Source organism: Rhipicephalus microplus, chromosome 5 (genome assembly GCF_043290135.1).
Source record: "Rhipicephalus microplus isolate Deutch F79 chromosome 5, USDA_Rmic, whole genome shotgun sequence".
NCBI classification, from domain to species: domain Eukaryota; kingdom Metazoa; phylum Arthropoda; class Arachnida; order Ixodida; family Ixodidae; genus Rhipicephalus; species Rhipicephalus microplus.
In genome coordinates this window covers 160,124,185-160,142,403 of record NC_134704.1, presented here as the reverse complement: position 1 = coordinate 160,142,403, position 18,219 = coordinate 160,124,185, and the positions used below count along the sequence as shown (strand labels likewise).

The 18,219-nt window shown below is 45.3% G+C and overlaps 1 protein-coding gene across 1 annotated transcript in view; it reads right to left on the bottom strand.

Annotated features, from left to right (window-relative positions):
• Positions 1 to 1,937: 1,937 nt before the first annotated feature.
• LOC119173666 (ornithine decarboxylase-like) overlaps positions 1,938 to 18,219 on the bottom strand; it is a 50,236-nt gene continuing 33,954 nt past the window's right edge. Inside the window, exons 6-9 of the mRNA XM_075894447.1 lie at positions 7,559 to 7,709; positions 6,710 to 6,813; positions 3,413 to 3,621; positions 1,938 to 2,292 (exon numbers count right to left, since the gene is read on the bottom strand). Of these exons, the coding sequence (XP_075750562.1) occupies positions 2,244 to 2,292; positions 3,413 to 3,621; positions 6,710 to 6,813; positions 7,559 to 7,709 (513 nt within the window). The 3' untranslated portion in view covers positions 1,938 to 2,243. The remainder of the gene's footprint in view (positions 2,293 to 3,412; positions 3,622 to 6,709; positions 6,814 to 7,558; positions 7,710 to 18,219) is intronic.

The window sequence follows — 18,219 nt, the reverse complement described above, 5'->3', positions numbered from 1 at the left end:
TCAAATAACTTTAGGGCTTGAGTAGGCATTATATAGGCAATGCACTTATAACAAAAATAATGCTGCTACAAGTGCAGCATATATAATTGACAACAAATAAAAATTCGATACAAATAGCTATACATATACATATACTCTAATACATACATGCATACATATGTAGACTTACCATTACATGAGAGAGCTCTAATGCAACGTGGACAAATTAAAAGTGCCATTGAAAAAGAGAAAAAAAAGAACACAGAAAGCAACTTAAAGTAAACGTTTTTCGAATGCTCCAAGAGCAAAAAAAAAGGTACAATGGAAAAGGTAATTCATGCTCATTGAATTACGGTCTTCGAAGATCAACAACAAAAAGATAAGCAAAAGAACCCTAATACTATTCATCAAAGGAAATTTTAGAATTATTTATGAAATTTTTATTATTTAGAGAAGAGATTATGTACGGTAGCTTGTTTTAATCATGTATTACAAGAAAAAGGGAGATTTGCTTAAGAAGTTTGTGCGAGGAAAAGCGGGTTGCACTTTAATAGGGTAATGAGGGCTCAGAAAGAAATATACGATGGGCCGCTCCAATATAGCACGTAGTGAACGATGTTGAGTGATAAACTTTTTGGAAATGTACCAGAAGTGAGATCATTTTTCTATTTTATAGGGAGCTTTAGTTCAGATATTTTCTTAGGGCTTGTTAGATGTTCGTGAGTATTTTTGGCAATGAGGCGGGTAGCTTTGTGTTGTATTTTCTCGAGTTTGTTGTAGAGGTAGGACGGGTGCGCGTTCCTTATAAAAGATACACACTCAAGTTTTGCGCGAAATAATGTCGTATAGGCCAATAATTTCGTATATTTGTTTGTCAAGTAAATGTTACGCCGGATGAAGTCTAGCGTTTGGCATGCGTTACTACAGATTGCCTCGATGTGAAAAAAAGCAATCGCAAACTCAACCAACGCAGCAGCAGCCAAATCCACAAAATTGATAGCAGATAAACATATGCTGCAGTGACATATCAATTCCGTCACTTTCGCCTGGCAAAACTCAACGTCACACGCACAACGTTGCCAATAATTCTGGCAAGTGAGGTGAACGTTTAGAGGCAAGCTTTAAAATTTATTTAAAAATCATCTGCGAACTTCTCAAGCTTGCGATTTGGCATAAATGGCGCAAACGTACAAATGAACGTACCCAGTGAATTTCATTGAGATCCATTGACTTCAAAAATCGCCGTAGTTCGGCTTTGAGGCATCGGCAAATTAGAACTTCTATGGAAAATGCGCCGAATGGTACGGATGCGGAACGACACTCGTGGCAATCGCTAATCTCGGAGGTCACAGCAATGATGAATTACCTGACTTCACAGCTCTCGGAAGGCGACACCACTCCACCGACCTAGGGCATTGTGAGAGGAAAGTGCAAGGTATATAAAATATGTGTTTGTAGTGCCTCCAGTATGTGTGGCTGGGGCGGAGAGAAATGCTGCATGGCATTTGTTGTGTAGTACGAGAGGTCATGCGTTGAGTGCCCTGTACTGAATTTTTCACTGACATGTAATGCTGTTCCTGTCATTTTTGTTGTGAAAATGAGTCACTGAAGCCCTAATGGACCCTCACATAAAAGACATTTGCGCTAAAATAAAATTGGGAATGTCAAGACCACGTTGCTTATTGTCTTTTTTCAAGAACGTCGTCGATAACATTCGAAACCCTCTCTGCTGAAACAATCTCGGCCAGTCTGACCAGACCCCCGCGCCCGATGCACCATTACTGAGCGTATACTGACATGGAACAACAAATGCAGCTTGTCCTTTATTCACTGAAAGACGAGGCGGCCACTTTTATTACAATTAAGCTTACTTTGCATGTTTTTGAAAAAAAAACGAAGGAATTCGGTTAACAGGAATTGCGCTAAAAAAGAAAATGACTCATGAAACACAGAGGCGGTTGTCATATCTCAAAAGTTTAATGCATTCGGAGAAGGCAGGATCCGCTTAACAGCTACGTACATTGTCCTTATTTAGGTGGTATTTATTTCGATACTATCAGCGATCGGGCCCCAGGTGCTACAGATAATCGGCATTCAGAAGCTGATTGTGGAACAAAAGAGTTGGAGCCTGTTCTGCAGGCCCTTTCGGCTCCACTGTCTTATGAATATACGCCAAGCCATCATCTCATCCCTTCAGGCAGACGACCTTACGAGAAATGTTGCAGATATATGAAACTTGCTTGAATAGACATTTATGATTCTCTTCAAGCACTATCGGGAAACAAAACTATTCGCTTTCGGCGCATACGTTCCCTGAAAAAAAAAGCACAAGGCAGACAGAAATGTTTGCGTCAATATACTCTTAGGCTACAATAAATCATTTGATCTAGATTGAGTATTGTAAATCACTAATCACGAAAAAATACAACGCTTTTTATTTCGTGTCCTATTAGAGAAACACTTTTCTGAGAAATTGTGAAAAGCTGTAGCGACCGTCATCTGCCATTTTGAGTATCGAGGCTGCTTATCAAATCAAGTTAAAGGTGTTCACTTTCCAGTGTCTGCGTTTCGGAAAGTTGTAACGTGTAGTCCGTTTAGACGCACTGTAGGTAACTACAGATGAACACGGTTAGATAACATATGAAACCCTAAACCTAAATGAAAGTGTCAGCTTTACATTAAAACTATGCAACTAGATGATTTGAGGAGTAGCAAATGAAATTAAGTTTTATGATCTAGCGCTCTAGAATGTCATTATTTTCTAAATTATTCGGAACATATTGAGCATTTGTGCATATAAACACCTTTGCCCCATATGCTAACGCGTGCAGAAAATTGAAGGACTAGTGTTGTGCATAAAGTAGTGGATATAAAGTGTGAAAGCTTGGGCCACTTAATGTTAAAATGAAAGATTGCGTGCAGCTGGGATTTGAAAGATATCTCTGAAAAAGATGGCAGCTGATGTGAGAAATTTACTCCACATATACAACAGAATCAGGGTCCTAGTTCTACATCTGTCCCTGCGCTTTCCTTGCAAAGCTTCTTTCGAGGCATACTGTCATATGACTTGTTTACCGTAGACACATTCTGCCACTCATTTTTCGGCAGCTGGCAACCTGATGGTTCTGTTGTTCTCAATGGAATATTGCATAACCTGAACGTCTTTCCTGTTATAAAGACCTCAGAATCCCTTATCAGGTATTCTGCGAGGTCAACTTCCCTAAACCTCTGGTGCTCGTAAGATAACAGTTATGTATGCTGCACGCACGGACCATATTCAGTTGTGTGTCCTCACAGTTTAGCTGCAATGAATTCCATCAGTACGCAATGTCAGAATGAAAAAAATAGCAACTATACCTTTGTCGCGCGGTATATTCGATTACACGTTCGCCATTGTGAATTTGAGACAATAGTAATTGAGATTTGCACTCACTGTATACATTTGCTTGCTCGGTAGTGAATTTCTGCATCCGGAAATCCATTGAATGCTGAAGTAACTGTGGTCGAGTATGCACCCATGTTTGGAAAGGCCATCCACTCCCCTACGTCCATGTCCGGAAGACTGCACGCGTCCTTTATTTTATCCGAGCTATCACATGTGATCCCCCACACCATGCTTGGCTGTGTAGGGCGCACGATCTGCTGCAAGATTTGAAACATGAGCGCAATCATGTAATGTGTTGTTAATGTTGATTTTGATGCCCTCTATGATGAAGACGTGGACGTCGAGTGTGATAACATTGTAAAATGCATTATGGATGTCATTGAACGATCAACGCGTAGCTGTTCGCGCCGAAATTATGACCATGCCATATGTCCATGGATGAATAGAAATATACTTGAGGTTTTGAAGCTGAAAGATTTTTACTACGACAAATGGAAAAATAACAGGAGCAATGAATACTACCATCAAAATTTTAAGCTTTACAGAAACAAGTCAGTAGCAATGATAAGAAAATCCAAGAAGTGCTACTATACCAACCTAGTGAAAAAAAATGATGGTAACACGAAGAAAATATGGCAGATTGTTAAAGACGTCACTGGCATGGGTAGCAAAGAACGCATTACACCTGATAATCCAACTCGTGAAGTGGCCGACAACTTTAACGATTACTTTACTAATATTGGTCTCAGCCTTGCGAGGAAGTTCCCTACTCATATGCAGAATTTAAATGCACCCTGTACTGTTACCAATAATTTTGATTTATGTGATGTAACTGAGGATGACATCCGACAAGTAATTAATAAGTTACCAGGGAACAAGGCAGCTGGACATGACGCCATATCATCAAGGATTTTAAAGGAGAATATTGATGTATTGTGTGGTCCCTTATGCCATATATTTAATCATGCATTTTCCTCTAAAACTTATCCTAGTATACTTAAGACCGCCAAAGTAATACCTGTGTACAAATCTGGTGATCGGAATCTTCCGGACAGCTACAGACCAATATCTGTTCTGAGTAGTATTAACACTACGCTTGAAAAACTAATATCGTCGCAATTAAGGCGCTTCCTGGGTGAACAGAATGTACTTTGTCCCCAGCAACACGGCTTTGTTGCAAACAGGTCCACTTCAACTGCTGTTTCGATGCTTACGCAATATATTAATTCCGCGCTACATGAAAACAACATAGCAATAGCAGTATTTTTAGACATACGAAAGGCATTTGATGCTATTAGTCATTCCATTTTACTGGAAAAAATGCATTCTTATGGGATAAAAGGTAACTCGCTTGATTTTTTTTCTAGTTATCTATCGGCACGCAAACAAAAGGTAGTCATTGGTGACATCAAATCATCCTACGGTTATATTAAATGCGGGGTGCCACAGGGTTCAGTTTTGGGCCCTATATTGTTCTCTCTTTATATTAATGATGTCCCGCGATCCCTACAAAGGTCAAGGGCACTGATGTACGCGGACGACACTGTTTTAGTTTTCACAGGACACTCCTTAGCAGATTTACAAAATGACGCGATGACCGATTTATCGAACATTTCGGAATGGTTTGCCAGGAATCAGCTGACTGTTAACTGTACTAAAACAAAGTATACGGTGTTTCACTCTCGTAGGAAACATATTGACGCTGAATCTCTTAACCTAACAATAAACAACACTCCTATTCAACAAGTTCCTTGTTTTAAATATTTAGGCGTCACTTTTGATGAACACTTACACTGGCATGAGCAAGTACAGAGTGTGTGCGCAAAGCTAGCCTATGGCTGCTATTCTCTAATAAAAGCTCGCCAATATTTTCCACAAGCTATTCTCCGCACACTCTACTTTTCATTGTGTCATTGTCACATAGGTTACTGTCTGGAATCGTGGGGTGTGACGTACAACAGTTATCTAAAAACTCTTGAGCGACTTCAAAAGCGTACACTGAAAATCATAAGCCAAGGTGAATCAGTAAGTAATATTTTCCAATCACAACGCATTCTCTCAGTTCCGATGTTGCGTGACTACAAAATTGCTGTTTCAGTAAATAACATAATTAATAGAAATTCACCTTTGCCTGCTGATCTTTTTTCAATTCCTAAACGCAATACGCGACATGCTTCGAATGGTAATTTCAATCTGCCCAAATGTTTTAATGTTTACGGAGAAAGACTGATACAGTTTAGTGGAACAAAAATATGGAACACGGTCCCCCTAGAGATTAAAACGGCACGTAATTTCAGCATGGCATGTAAATCATTTTTTCTGTGGAGTCAAGACATGTAAGCATGTGTGTGTGATTCGATTTTCATTGTATTTTTTAATAAGTGCCTATGTATAGAAACTAGCTGCAAGCTAATAAGTATGCATATCTGCAAGAAAAAATGTATTACTGTGTTATCTGTATCACATGATTGTTTTTTTTATGTTGTTACCTCAGAGCTGACCTGTACACTTTTTTATGTTGCACATTGTATTGGACCGTCCACTAGCCACTTTAGGCTATCGGTCCAAATAATCCCTGTAATTGCATATATCTATTTATGAAAATAAAGCTTCATTGATTGATTAAAAAAAAAAATGTTAGCGACAATTGTCATCGCAATATGCGCAGAAAATTAAAAAACGGCGAGCAGCAGTTTGTTTCTCGACAAACGTCTGCACGTGTCTTTCCTAGACTAGAAGCTGTACTGAATCAACTTTACCAAATTCTGATCCCGGCTGTGGCAGCTGCATTTCCGATGGAGGCGGAAACGTTGTAGGCCCGTGTGCTCAGATTTGGGTGCACGTTAAAGAACCCAAGGTGGTCGAAATTTCCTGAGCCCTCCACTACGGCGTCTCTCATAATCATATGGTGGTTTTGGGACGTTAAACCCCACATATAATAATAATAATAATAATAACCAAATTCTGGAGATCTGTTACTTGAGATGAAAATGGTAGAAGAAAACATAAGTGCACATGGCACGGGGGTTACCCGGAAAAGCGTCGGGTGGTCTACCCAATACACTGGAAAAATGAGAATGTCGGATTGATAGATCACAAATAGATAGATTTTATTCATGCGTGTGACGGCTGAGTGAGTGCGTGAAGCACAAAAGACTCGAGTAAATTCAAAATCATCTGATCAGGCCCACTCTAGGTGATTATGTTCAATTTATTCAATAGACGTGCATCACAATAAGCGAACTTTTGAGATAGGTGAAACATTGCAGCATTGTACAAACACGACAAAGTATTCCATCATTGTACGAACACAACCAATGAAGAAAGAACACAATTGATCCTTACGTCTAACGGCTCCGGACGAGCGATTTTCTCGCTGTAGATGACCATCATGAAGGACTTGTATGTGGAATCATTGATGTAGTACATGCACATAGGTGTCTTATTGTCTGTTGACAAAACAAAATCACACAGTTAGTGTACAGCATATATCGCATTGTAGATTTTTTTCATAATGATAGTAGTGCTGCTGCCACATAGACCGCAGTCATACACTTTATTTGGGCAGGAGAATAAACAAGCCATTATCAGTGTTTGAATACACGGTTCGCTCTTCAAATTAGATGACGTGTGTTCTATCAGCAGGCTTTTGTCGCCTTTCAGCCCGCAAAGAGAATGTCAGAATGGCGATTTTCAGTACACCACAGTGACCGATATTCTAACAAAGGACACCGCAAATTAATAATCGTGTTGTCTTTAAGTCTTTCTTTACATGTTTACAGAAGACTTGGCGAATAGCACATGAAGGCAGACGAGTCTTCAATATTTGTAGTTCACGAACGCGAGTCATTAACCCACTTGAACGTTTCGATCCTGCGAGGCGAATAAACTTATTTAGGCTAAGACACTTTTTCCATGCAAACTTCAGTACAGCATAATGAAAGTTACGTATAGTGTACAGAAATTGAGTCTCGCTAAGCTTTAGCTCACGGCCATACAGTCACGCTTATTGTCGAGCTATTAGAAGTTCATAATTATCTAACGGCGCAACGGGAGGACGAAAATACTGATGAAGAAGACCAGTGCTTCTCTTTGTGTCTTCCTGTTAAGCGTTTCATGTCCTGTGTTATGACGTTACATAATCACAATGACCTGGAACTGCGCAGTCAGTTTTTGCTGTGTGCATGTGCTTACCGTCGCTGCTTTCGCACATCCGCTTGCCAATTATTTTCGTGCAGAGGAAGAAGGCTGACGAAACGACAAATCCACCAGGTTCGCTGATTATGGTAGTGCCGTAACTTTCAGGGAAGTACCTCTCCAGGCCTTCGTTGACAATTTCTGCAGTCTTGAAACGTGAAATCGGGAAGAGGAAGGGAGAAGGAATAAAAATGCAGGGAGGTTAGCTAGTGTACAAACCTACTGACTAGTGTGCAATGTGGAAAATAATGAGGAAACTAAAAAGTAATCATAGCACAGAAGACAAAAAACCCGCGCATCATTGAACCGATGCGACGCTGCGTGACTTTGAGAGCGAGATTATGAGCATCACCGTATATCGATTAAAGTTGCTCTTTTTTTGCTGCTCTGTCTAGTATCTAGTTGCAACCTACCGCCAGATACATTTCGAGCATGTTTACAAGGTTAGGGTGGCTATGATGACTCCGCTTGGATTGTGAGGACGTGCGAACGTAATGCCTGCGAAACGCTGGTCAACTTTTCCATAAGTTGCATGGTAAGGGCCGCACGCGGACTGCCGACTATACTTGCGCACTAACGGCATCTATGTAGTTTGCACCATCTCTGATAACGACGAGAATGATCTACGAGCACTCTCGCAACGACTGTAACACTTGTAATGAAAGCGAAAAAAAAACATGTATTCGGCAAGTACTAGCTACAAATTCGGGGACCACCGCAGTTGCTGAAGATTACTGAGGTTTCGATCATCACATGCCCTTACTGATGAGGGTTGGTCCAGATTGCGTCGTCTTGAAACGTCGTTTCCGTATCAACTGTGATTAGGGGTCACAATCACATTCACGAAAACACCGACGAGCAGTGATTTGAATGACTCACGCTAAACCATAATGAAGGTTCGATGGAAGTCGTCTGAACATTATTCATATTTATTACAATAAGCCACCGTGGAATACGCGTCTACCAATGTACTGAGAGTTTTCTATTCTTTTCTTCTCTCGCTCTCTCTGATCTTTAATCCCCTTTCCCAGTCCTCTAGCAGAGGGTAGAAAACCGGCCATGTGCCTGGTTAAACTTCCTGCCTTTTCTCTTGTTCACCTTCCTTCCTTCCTTCCTTCCTTCCTTCCTTCCTTCCTTCCTTCCTTCCTTCCTTCCTTCCTTCCTTCCTTCCTTCCTTCCATTCTTCCTTCCTTCCTTCTATAGGCGTGCCTTGACGTAGAGACAGCCACTGAGAATACGTTTTAGCTTATGTGAGACGGACACACTGTATGGCCTGATCTCTCAGTGTCACTCATGACAGAGCAATAACGACTGTTGCTGCTTCTGAAGCTGACCAGCAGGTAGCGGGTTTGAATCCCTGCTGGGGTAGCAGCATTTTAAATACAGGTGAAAATGCTGTAGGCCTGTGGGCTCAGATTTGGGTGCACGTGAAAGAACCCTAGGTGGTCGAAATTTCCGGAGCCCACCACTACAGCGTCTCGCATATTCACATGGTGATTTCGGGACGCTCAACCCAACACACTAGTATTATGCTTGTGAAGCTAGCTGATGTATACCAAAAGTTACGACTGCGTGATGCTACCTTGAGGGCTGAAGCATACATCAATCCTTCCTTTTTTGTTTCTCCGCATTTATAAAAGAAACGCCCTAGGGTCGAGCTTTGTATCCCCGTCCGCGTAACATAGTACTTAGAGGGACCGCTAGTAGCACTGCGGTGCCTTTTCGCACCCTGCACGCGATCACTCTCTTTTTAAAAGCGAAGACAATGAAGCTGGCTCTACGCACGTGCTCCGGGTTTGAGTGGAGACCGGTAGGGGTACTGCGGTGTTGCTCACTCACGGCGCGTGATCTTTCTTTGACACTGAAGACTATACGGCAAAACTGAATGCGTACTTAAGGGCTCGCAAAGCGGCTGCAGCCTGGCAACGCAGACAAGTGGATCCACAGTTGCAGGCTCGCGAAGCTGCATCGAAAAGGCAGCGGCAGCAAGCTGACCCGGAGTTGAGTGCTCGTGAAGCTACAGCAGTACGGCAGGGAAGACAAGCGAACCCAGAGGCTCCGAGGGCTCGCGAAGCTTCGGCGGCACGTCAACGCCAGCAAACGCGCCCGGAGGCAGCCAGAAATGCGGGAAGTGGCTGCGGAACACCGAAAGCGGTCGCTACGTAATGTTGGTGGCGCCGATGCGTGGATTAAACACGATTTTTTCGACCAATGTTTCGGGTACAGCTGTTAAGTTTGTGACCACTTGAGCTTCAGCATTTTTCTGACGAAGGTTGCTAATTTTGTGAATGAACGGACATGCGCCTTGCCATTGCAGTGCTGCAGTAAAACTGGGCGCGATGATAAAACTCACAGCAAATGCATGGTTTGATCCGCTTAATGATTACTTGGTGGCAGGCAAAGTCCTGGCAATGAACACCACATACAGCGGCTCCTATCCACCAAACCCCGATTTTCCACTTTCCGCTTTGAACCACGTAGAATAAACGTAGAGCAACGTTGGAAACATGTTCTTTACGTGGTTAGAAATGGGTAAGTTACCACCGCGCTTCGGCACTCATCATAATTCACTTCAAGAGCTTGCGGTGGTTTTTTAGATGCGAAACAACTTATGAGCGTCAAGAGTCCGACGGAATACCGTCTGGTCGCGGACAAACATAGTGTAAAGTAACAAAAACGCCGACCAAAGTAAAATACACGGGAGCCATGGCAGGCTCCCGTGTGGGGAGCCGAAACGTCTTTTTAATTTTTGTGTATTTTACCTGGGGTGGCTTTTTCGTTACTTTGCATCTTATGAGCATGTTTGACCCGGTGGCATCCACACTCGACTGCACATGCGCTACTCACTCTCCCACTCTTCTCTCCTACGCTCCCGCTCTCTCTAAAAAATGGCGAGTTGGGCGAGTAGGCTAGCGAAGGCTAGCAGACGCTGGCAGCGTCTGCTAGCCTACAGTTGTTTTCCCTCTCTTTCCTCAAAGTATCCCTCACCACGCGTTTACACCAACCTTGCCTATACGCGTCCCCTTACCCTCTCCAGCCACGTGACGCCGATGCAGGCAGCGTCTCCTTGCGAGTTTGTTGACTGAAGAAACAGACTGTTTGCGCTGCACAACCATTCATTTTAAGGTACTGACACGTGCCAGAGGTAACTACGTCACATGACTGCATTATTTCGGGATCCCAAAGTCCCAAGTGAACTGTCGGCTGTCGGCTCGATTGATGGCTCCAACACCTTTCATTGCATGTATTTATGCCGGCCCACTTCCACCAGCCCATAGCAGTGTAATTTTGCATGACTGAAGTGACCAGTGTTACACATACATCGGTGCTATCGTACCTCAAGGTCCACATGCACGCAACAGTGCCATGGGAAAATTTCGCAGCGAGGGCATATCACAGCAGCATCACTGGACACTGTTAAAGGCGACGCTTAATACCAATTAACTTTTTCCACCTTCACCCGAAGCTGTATACCACGAGTGGCCCTCAACCCCTTCTGAACGCCAGGCCCATAAAGCACGAACAGACGCTCGCAGGTTCCGCTGCTAAGAGATGCGAGAGCACTTTGCGTTTTACCCTCGGACGCTAAAGAAGGGCATTGGAAAAGGTGGAAAGACGATTGATTTGATTGATTGATATCTAGTTTTTAACGTTTCAAAACCACTATATGACTACGAGATACGCCGTAGTGGAGGGCTTCGGAAATTTCGACCACCTGGGGTTCTTTAACGTGCACGCAAATCTGAGCACATGGGCGTACAGCATTTCCGCCTCTATCTAAAATACAGCCGCCGCAGTCGGAATTTGATCCCGGGACCTGCGCGTCAGCAGCCGAGTACCTTAGCCACTTGACCACTACGGCGGGGCAGGTGGAAAGACGAGTTGACGAACGCGTTTCAGTATTCGTTTTGATAAACAAAACCAGAAAGCAAGCATCCGAAAAACGCGATACATGAAAAGGTGGCTGTGACCATCGGAAACAACCTCCCTCACGTTCTAGATAAGCTTTTGGTATCAGCTGCAATGAAAGTCACACCGGGGCTTCGAATGACGTTAAACGGCCCTTTTTATTCAGCCGTCTATTTTCTGCTTTTATGTATAAAAAGGAGACTCCATCTAGCAACCGATTCAGTTAATTCTGAAACGGCCGTAGGAATACCACGAGACAAAAAGGCACCTGAGGAAGAACGTGAATGCACTGCTCTATGGCAGGAACAAATTCGCCTTGCTGAAATTTTGAAATTGGTCGTGAGACCTGTGACGGTTTACTACAGCGACCACAAACATATTTTCTTACCATTACTCTAAAGCTCTGAATTACAATTAAAACATGCCCCCTCTCCCACCTGTGATATTTATTACAGCTTTGCTTGACATCCAGCTTCGCACGGCAGGATGGCAGCCAATTTTCAAGGGCAAAGCTCCCCTTGCTCAAGGCAAGTCCCTCGTCGTACCACGCCCACTAGTCATCGAAGCGAGCGGTTTTGGTGCGCTTCCTTTCTCACCGCCGTTAGCTAACTGAGCACACATCTACACAGAGCTACTTGTCATGAACACCTTGAAAGTGAACGCAGCGGCATGCAAAGCTCGCAACACTGCTGCGATGCAGGCCTGCGGTCAAGCACCCGCAATGAGAGCTTGCGAGACAGAAGAAAGAAGCCAGCGTCTGCAGCAATCGCAATCCAGCACCAGCATCGGTCTCAATGCTGTGTTAGGGTGAGCGCTCACGCACACGAAGCTAAGCGGCGTCGTCTATAAGCGGATCCCGAAGTGAGAGCTCGCGAAGTGAAAGTGGCGCGCAAGCGGTGGCAAGAGAACGTGAAATCAAAATGGGAGCGGGAATCAGTGGTCAAGCACCGAAAGTGGTCACAACTTGAGCTTGGTGGCACCGACGCACGCTTCGAGCGTGATGGCTTGTTCAGCCTTAGCTTTAAGGTATGCGACCGCGTGTAATTTAACAACAACCTTACCACGATCGCATCTTTTCGCAACGACCAGTCCCATGCCAAAGTCAGACAGGCCGACAGACAAAGCACTTTATTGGGTCCTGAGAAACGCTGCTCCTTTAGAGCAACGTCGCGGGCCCCTCCCACGTAAGAACGGGGAGGCCTAGCTTCACCGCCGCGTCGTGGGCTCTCTGAACAGCCCGTAGTTATGGTAGCAACTCTGAACTTCGTAAGGTAGAGTCTCAATCTTCTTCTGTGAGCCGACTTGAGCCCAGTAACGAGGTAACGAGGGGCACTGCCAGAGCATATGTGCTAAGTCACTAACTTCACCACAATCAGGACAAGTAAAGCCAAAAGCTTCTGAGGAGACTATGCTGAGGAAAAATTGGCTTGAATAGGACCTGGTCGGGAGCATTCTAAACGTGATTGCTTGAGGTCTAGACAACTTGTTGTGTGGTGGAGCAAATGACCGCCTACTCAACTGGTAGTGTTTAGCCACTTCACTGAATGTAATTAAAGCGTCCCTGAACATCTCGCTGCCAACCTGTGGACCTACGTCCTCCCCAGCGCGGAGGGTTAGCGCGAACCCGGGAGTGAGCAGTGTCATTCAGGTGTACATGAGAGTCCAGTAGGGGATTCGAGATGTGCAGGGAACCCGGTAATGGTATTTGGAGAAAGTGTCCTATTTTCAAGTAGTTTAAATATTTCAGCACAGATGGGACCAAAGGCGAAAGCCTTGACCACTGACCTTGAGTCGGTGAAGGTTTGCGACCTACTGTCATCCAAAAGAGCAAGGGCTACAGCCAACTGTTCGGCTCTTAAGGAATTGGAGTCCCTAACTGACGCAGCATTATTAGTAGAGCCTATATGAGTGACTAAAATAACAGAAAACCTAGCTGAGCCACCGTACTGAGTGGCATCGACAAAACAAACTGAATAAGGATCGTTCCTGATGTTCTTCAGAAGTGTGATGGCGATAGCCCGCCACCTTCCTACGTTGTACTCAGGATGAACGTTTCGCGGAAACGGAGAAATCTGGATGGCAGTACACTGTTCATCTGGTAGTTGAAGACGGTGATCCTATACGAGCGCCGGACTGAGGCCTAGGACGGACAGAATCTTCCTAGCAGCCGGCGTAGACGACAGGCGCATTAGCTTTGCAGTCTCTTGGGCTTCAATGATCTCCTCTGGGGTGTTATGAACTCCTAGCTGCATAAGCCATTCAGTGCTTGTTCGCACGGGGATTCCCAACACCCTCTTTACACTTTTTCTGACAAGAGTTTCCAGCTTCTTCTTTTCGAATCCATACCTAGAGTGCATGGCAGCAACGTATGTTATGTGGCTCATGAGGAATGCATGAAAAAGTCCCAGTAGATTTTCTTCTCTGAGTCCCCCCCCCCTTCTGTTCAAAACCCTATTAATCAACCTGAGCATGTTCTCGGTCTTGGTTGAAATCTTAGCGATGGTTTGTCCGTTGTACCCGTGCGACTCTATCATCATGCCCAGTACTCTAATAGCACCCACTCTCGGAATGGGGGCGCCACTTCCGGTGTGAAGTACAATGTCTACCTCTGATAAAGGCTTCCAGTTTTTTGGCCTGGCTCCTTTTCTATTGGGCCTGTATAAAAGCAGCTCCGATTTACTCGAGGAGCACCTCAGCCCTGTGCCAGCAAACAAAAGCTCAGTTTGATCGATGGCTTCCTGGAGTGCAGTCTTGACTTCCCTTCGCTACCTCCGGGACACCAGATGGGAAAATCATCAGCGTAAAGCGTATAGTTAATGCCCTTCACGTTAGATAGCAGTGTAGACAACTTGCATATATCGATGTTAAAGAGAAGCGGAGATATCACCGCTCCTTGCGGCGTGCCTTTAGGGCCCAGTGCTATGGGAGAGGACTTGAGGTCTCCAATATTGAGCGTGGCTTTCCTGGATCCGAGAAAGGAGCTGACGTATCTGTGGAAGGCTTCGCCTAGTCCAAAGTCTGAAATGGAGTTTAAGATGTGCGCGTGAGACATGTTGTCAAACGCTTTTTCCAAGTCAAGACCCAGGATGCCTTTTACGCCCCTTGTGTTCACGTCTATGATTTGATGTTTCAGCAGCTTCATTGTGTCCTGTGCGGACAAAGACGGACGAAACCCAACCATGTTGTAAGGAAAAAGACCTTTCTTCTCATTGTACTTAACACGGTTGTAAACGACGTGCTCCGCCACTTTGCCGACACAGGACGTTAGCGATATGGGCCTTAGATTGCCTAAACCTGGAAGTTGCCTCAGCTTGGGAATTAAGACAACCGATGCCATTTTCCCAAAGTCTGGGACAAAACCTTCTCTCCATAAGCGATTGATCTCATAGGTAAAGAAATTGATGGATTCGTCTTCCAGATTCCTGAGGGCCTTGTTCAAGATGCCATCTGGCCCCGGAGTCGACCATCCATTAAAGTTTTGAAGAACTTCCCAATTGTCGCTGGTGGTAAAGGGCTCTCCGAGCTCAGTGCAAGGGGGTCCAGTGTAAGACGGTTAGTCTGAACAGCTCGAGGAGCCACTAGGTAAGTACCTGTGAGCGAAACCATACAGTATAGCGTCTTCAGAATAAGACTGTCTTGCCGCATGTATCAGTTTAGCAATGGCTTGCCTTTGATTACTCTTGGAATTCGACTCGTGCAAAAGGTGCTTTAGCAAATTCTATTTCCCTCCTATTCTCAATTGGCCATACACAGAATTGCACACCTCATCGCACTGCTGCCTAGAGAAGGTCTGGCAGTGATCCTCGATGGTTTGGTTAAGTTCTGCAATTTTCTTGCGGAGCCGACGATTGAGCCTCTGCCCCTTCCACCTATTCAGTAATGATTTCTTGGCCTCAAGGAGGTGCGCAAGGCGGCTGTTCATCCTATCCGTTTCCAAATCTGTGTGTATCTTTTTTGTCGCCTCACCAACGTCTCCCTTGAGCTGTTTGGCCCATTGATCCAGGCTGGGGGTCGAGTGTTCAGCTTGCGCGCGTTTTTTTCTAATATGCAGGAAGTAAACCCAACGTGTGAAACTAAACTCTCTTATGGGTTTGACCTTTACACTGATATGGGTTGCTAAGACATTATGGTCACTACCCAGATCCACGTGCAAGTTGTGCCAAGTAGCAGATTCACTATTTTTAACAAAGGTAAGATCCGGCGTGGTGTCCCTCGTGCAGGAGTTACCCATCCTGGTCGGAAATGCTGGGTCCGTGGCCAGGGTGGGGTTCAAGTTCGCCGCTGCTTGCCACAAATTCTCGCCTTCACGGGATGACCGCCGATAACCCCAACCCAGATGAGGAGCACTGAAATCACCCGCCACTACAAACGGAGAGATACCGGTTCTGGGGGTAGCCCTACTCAAGAGTGCCTCAAAACTTTGTTTCGAGTCATTTGGTGAACTCTAAACATGCAGGATGAGAACGCTACTCTTTAAATGACCCCACGGAATAATTTCGACCAATGAGTGTTTCACTTTACTACTGTTCATAGAAAGATCCTGCGAGATATAGATGTATTCCTTAGATACGAGCGTGAAAACGCCCTTTCGTCTGTCTCCGAAAAGAGTGCGAGATGTGGAACCCGGCAGAATGACAGACTCCGAAAGCGTCTCATGAACTGCTGAAGAACTGCCTTCTTGCGGGTAGACCCACAGCAGTTCCACTGACAAATCCTGAACTCTTTAGGCAGACGCGCCAAGGTTAGGCTCGAAAGATATGTGCCTGCGTTCGAGCGCGTTGGCTTTAGCGTCCAACGCACAGAAGTTAGTGTCCAACGTATTGACCTTGGCATCCAGTGCGCTGAACTTGTCCGCCAAGGTATCGACCTTAACATGAACCAATGCGACTGTTTGGCTAAGCGACTAGAACATGTCTCTGATCTCTGTTTTAAAGCTATTCAGTTCCTCATCAAACGTGAGACTCGTCAAAGCCCTCTTTTTGGCTGGAGGAACAGTACACTGCACTTTCATGGGTGTTTCAACGGGCATCTCCGCGGGTTTTTCTACGGGCATTACCATGGCCGTTTCCATAGGTGTTTCCACGGGCGTTTTCATAGGCGTTTCAACAGGCATTTCGAGTCTAGTGATATGAAGAAGTTGTGGAGCCCCACTATTAGCGTTATTAGCATTCTTAAGTGCAACTACCTCGACTCTAAGTTGCACGATCGCCTCCTTTAGTCCAGCGTTCTCCCTTTCCAGCTGATTAATTCTGTCATTGTTCTGCTCTGGCAGTATGCCGCCCGTTATCTGTTTCTGGGATCCTTTGACGCGGCCAGCCCACTCGGTCACTGTGGCAGCAGGCACCTGAATGCTGGCGGCCAGGCCCCGTGATCGGGAACAGCTGCGGGACTGGGAACGACTTGTGGATCGGGGACCACTCCTGTATCAGGAGTGCCCCCTCGAGCTTCTGGACTGGAACCTGGACTTCTTGGCTGGTTCGGACAGGTGATGTATCAGTGGGAAGTCCTTGTCAAAGTCGCAACTCTGTCTTCTGCGCTGTCTGACGATGTAAGGTATCTCGAATCTTTGTGTACAGGTTCTGTCGGCCGTTGGATGAGGCCCTCCACAGAAGGCACACTTCAGTGAGCAAACGTGCTGGTCGCCAGAGGAGGTCATTCCGCAACCTCGATAAATAACATTTCCTGGAGTGGGGCACACGTCGGCTCTGTGGCCGAGTCTACCACAGGTATAGCAGACATCCGTCTGCCGTCGGTAGAGGGTGCACTTGACTGTGCTGGGACCACACATGACGTAATTTGGGACTCGAAGTCCTTCGAAGAAGATAACGACTGTGGTAGAATTCTTGATTCGCCACACTTCGAGAACAGTGTGATTCCTCGGCTAAATAAGAAGTCTTCTGAGCTCTTCCTCGTGTATTTCCATATCAATGTTTCTGATCATGCCTTTGCATGTGTTGTCGGGCGCAGCAATGTAAGAGCTAACCTCGTATCTTGCGTTATTAATGGTGATGGCCTCTAGACTTGCATAGGCCTTGGCGTTGGCTTGTGATGGCGTACTAATCACAACAATGTTCTGCATAGCGTTAGAACAAATGATGTCTTCTGTAATATCCGCAGCGGAGAGACGCGCCGCTGTCGTGAGGGCTTGATAAATCCGGACGTTGCTAGTATTCTTAACGTTGAGACCTCCCCGAGGGCTAACAATGATTCGAAAATGCTCCCTTGGTAGATGAGGCAGCCTTGATGCGTTAGCGAGGCGTTTCTTCACGTTGGCTGGAGATTGGGTGCCAGCGTTCTTGTCGTATGGTGGGCCTTGAACTTCAGCGCCCATCACGGGTGCTTTAGTTGACTTACGCTTAAAAAGCGCCGTTGTCCACCCAGGACACTGCAATTCTTCGAGAGAAATGTCCTCTCCTTGCACAGTGAGTTGCATAGCCAACTTGATAGTTCAAACGCGCTAAGCCTAGCGTTAAGCTTAGCTAAGCCTAACCTTAGGCCTAGCAACCCACGGCGTGGTCGAGCAAGAAAGTCCTTCAAAACTCGGTAAAAGATCCACCCACCGTGACAAAATTGCTTCTACGTGGTCCTCAAGACTTCAGGCGTCGACTGAAGCAAAAGGCATCAAACACATAGCTAACTTTCACAGAAAAAAACGGTGAACAAGCAGGAGCCGATGTTTAGACGACCGCATGAATCGGCGCTTCCTAGCGTCTCCCACCGTGCCAAAGCTACAAACTCTCATACAACAT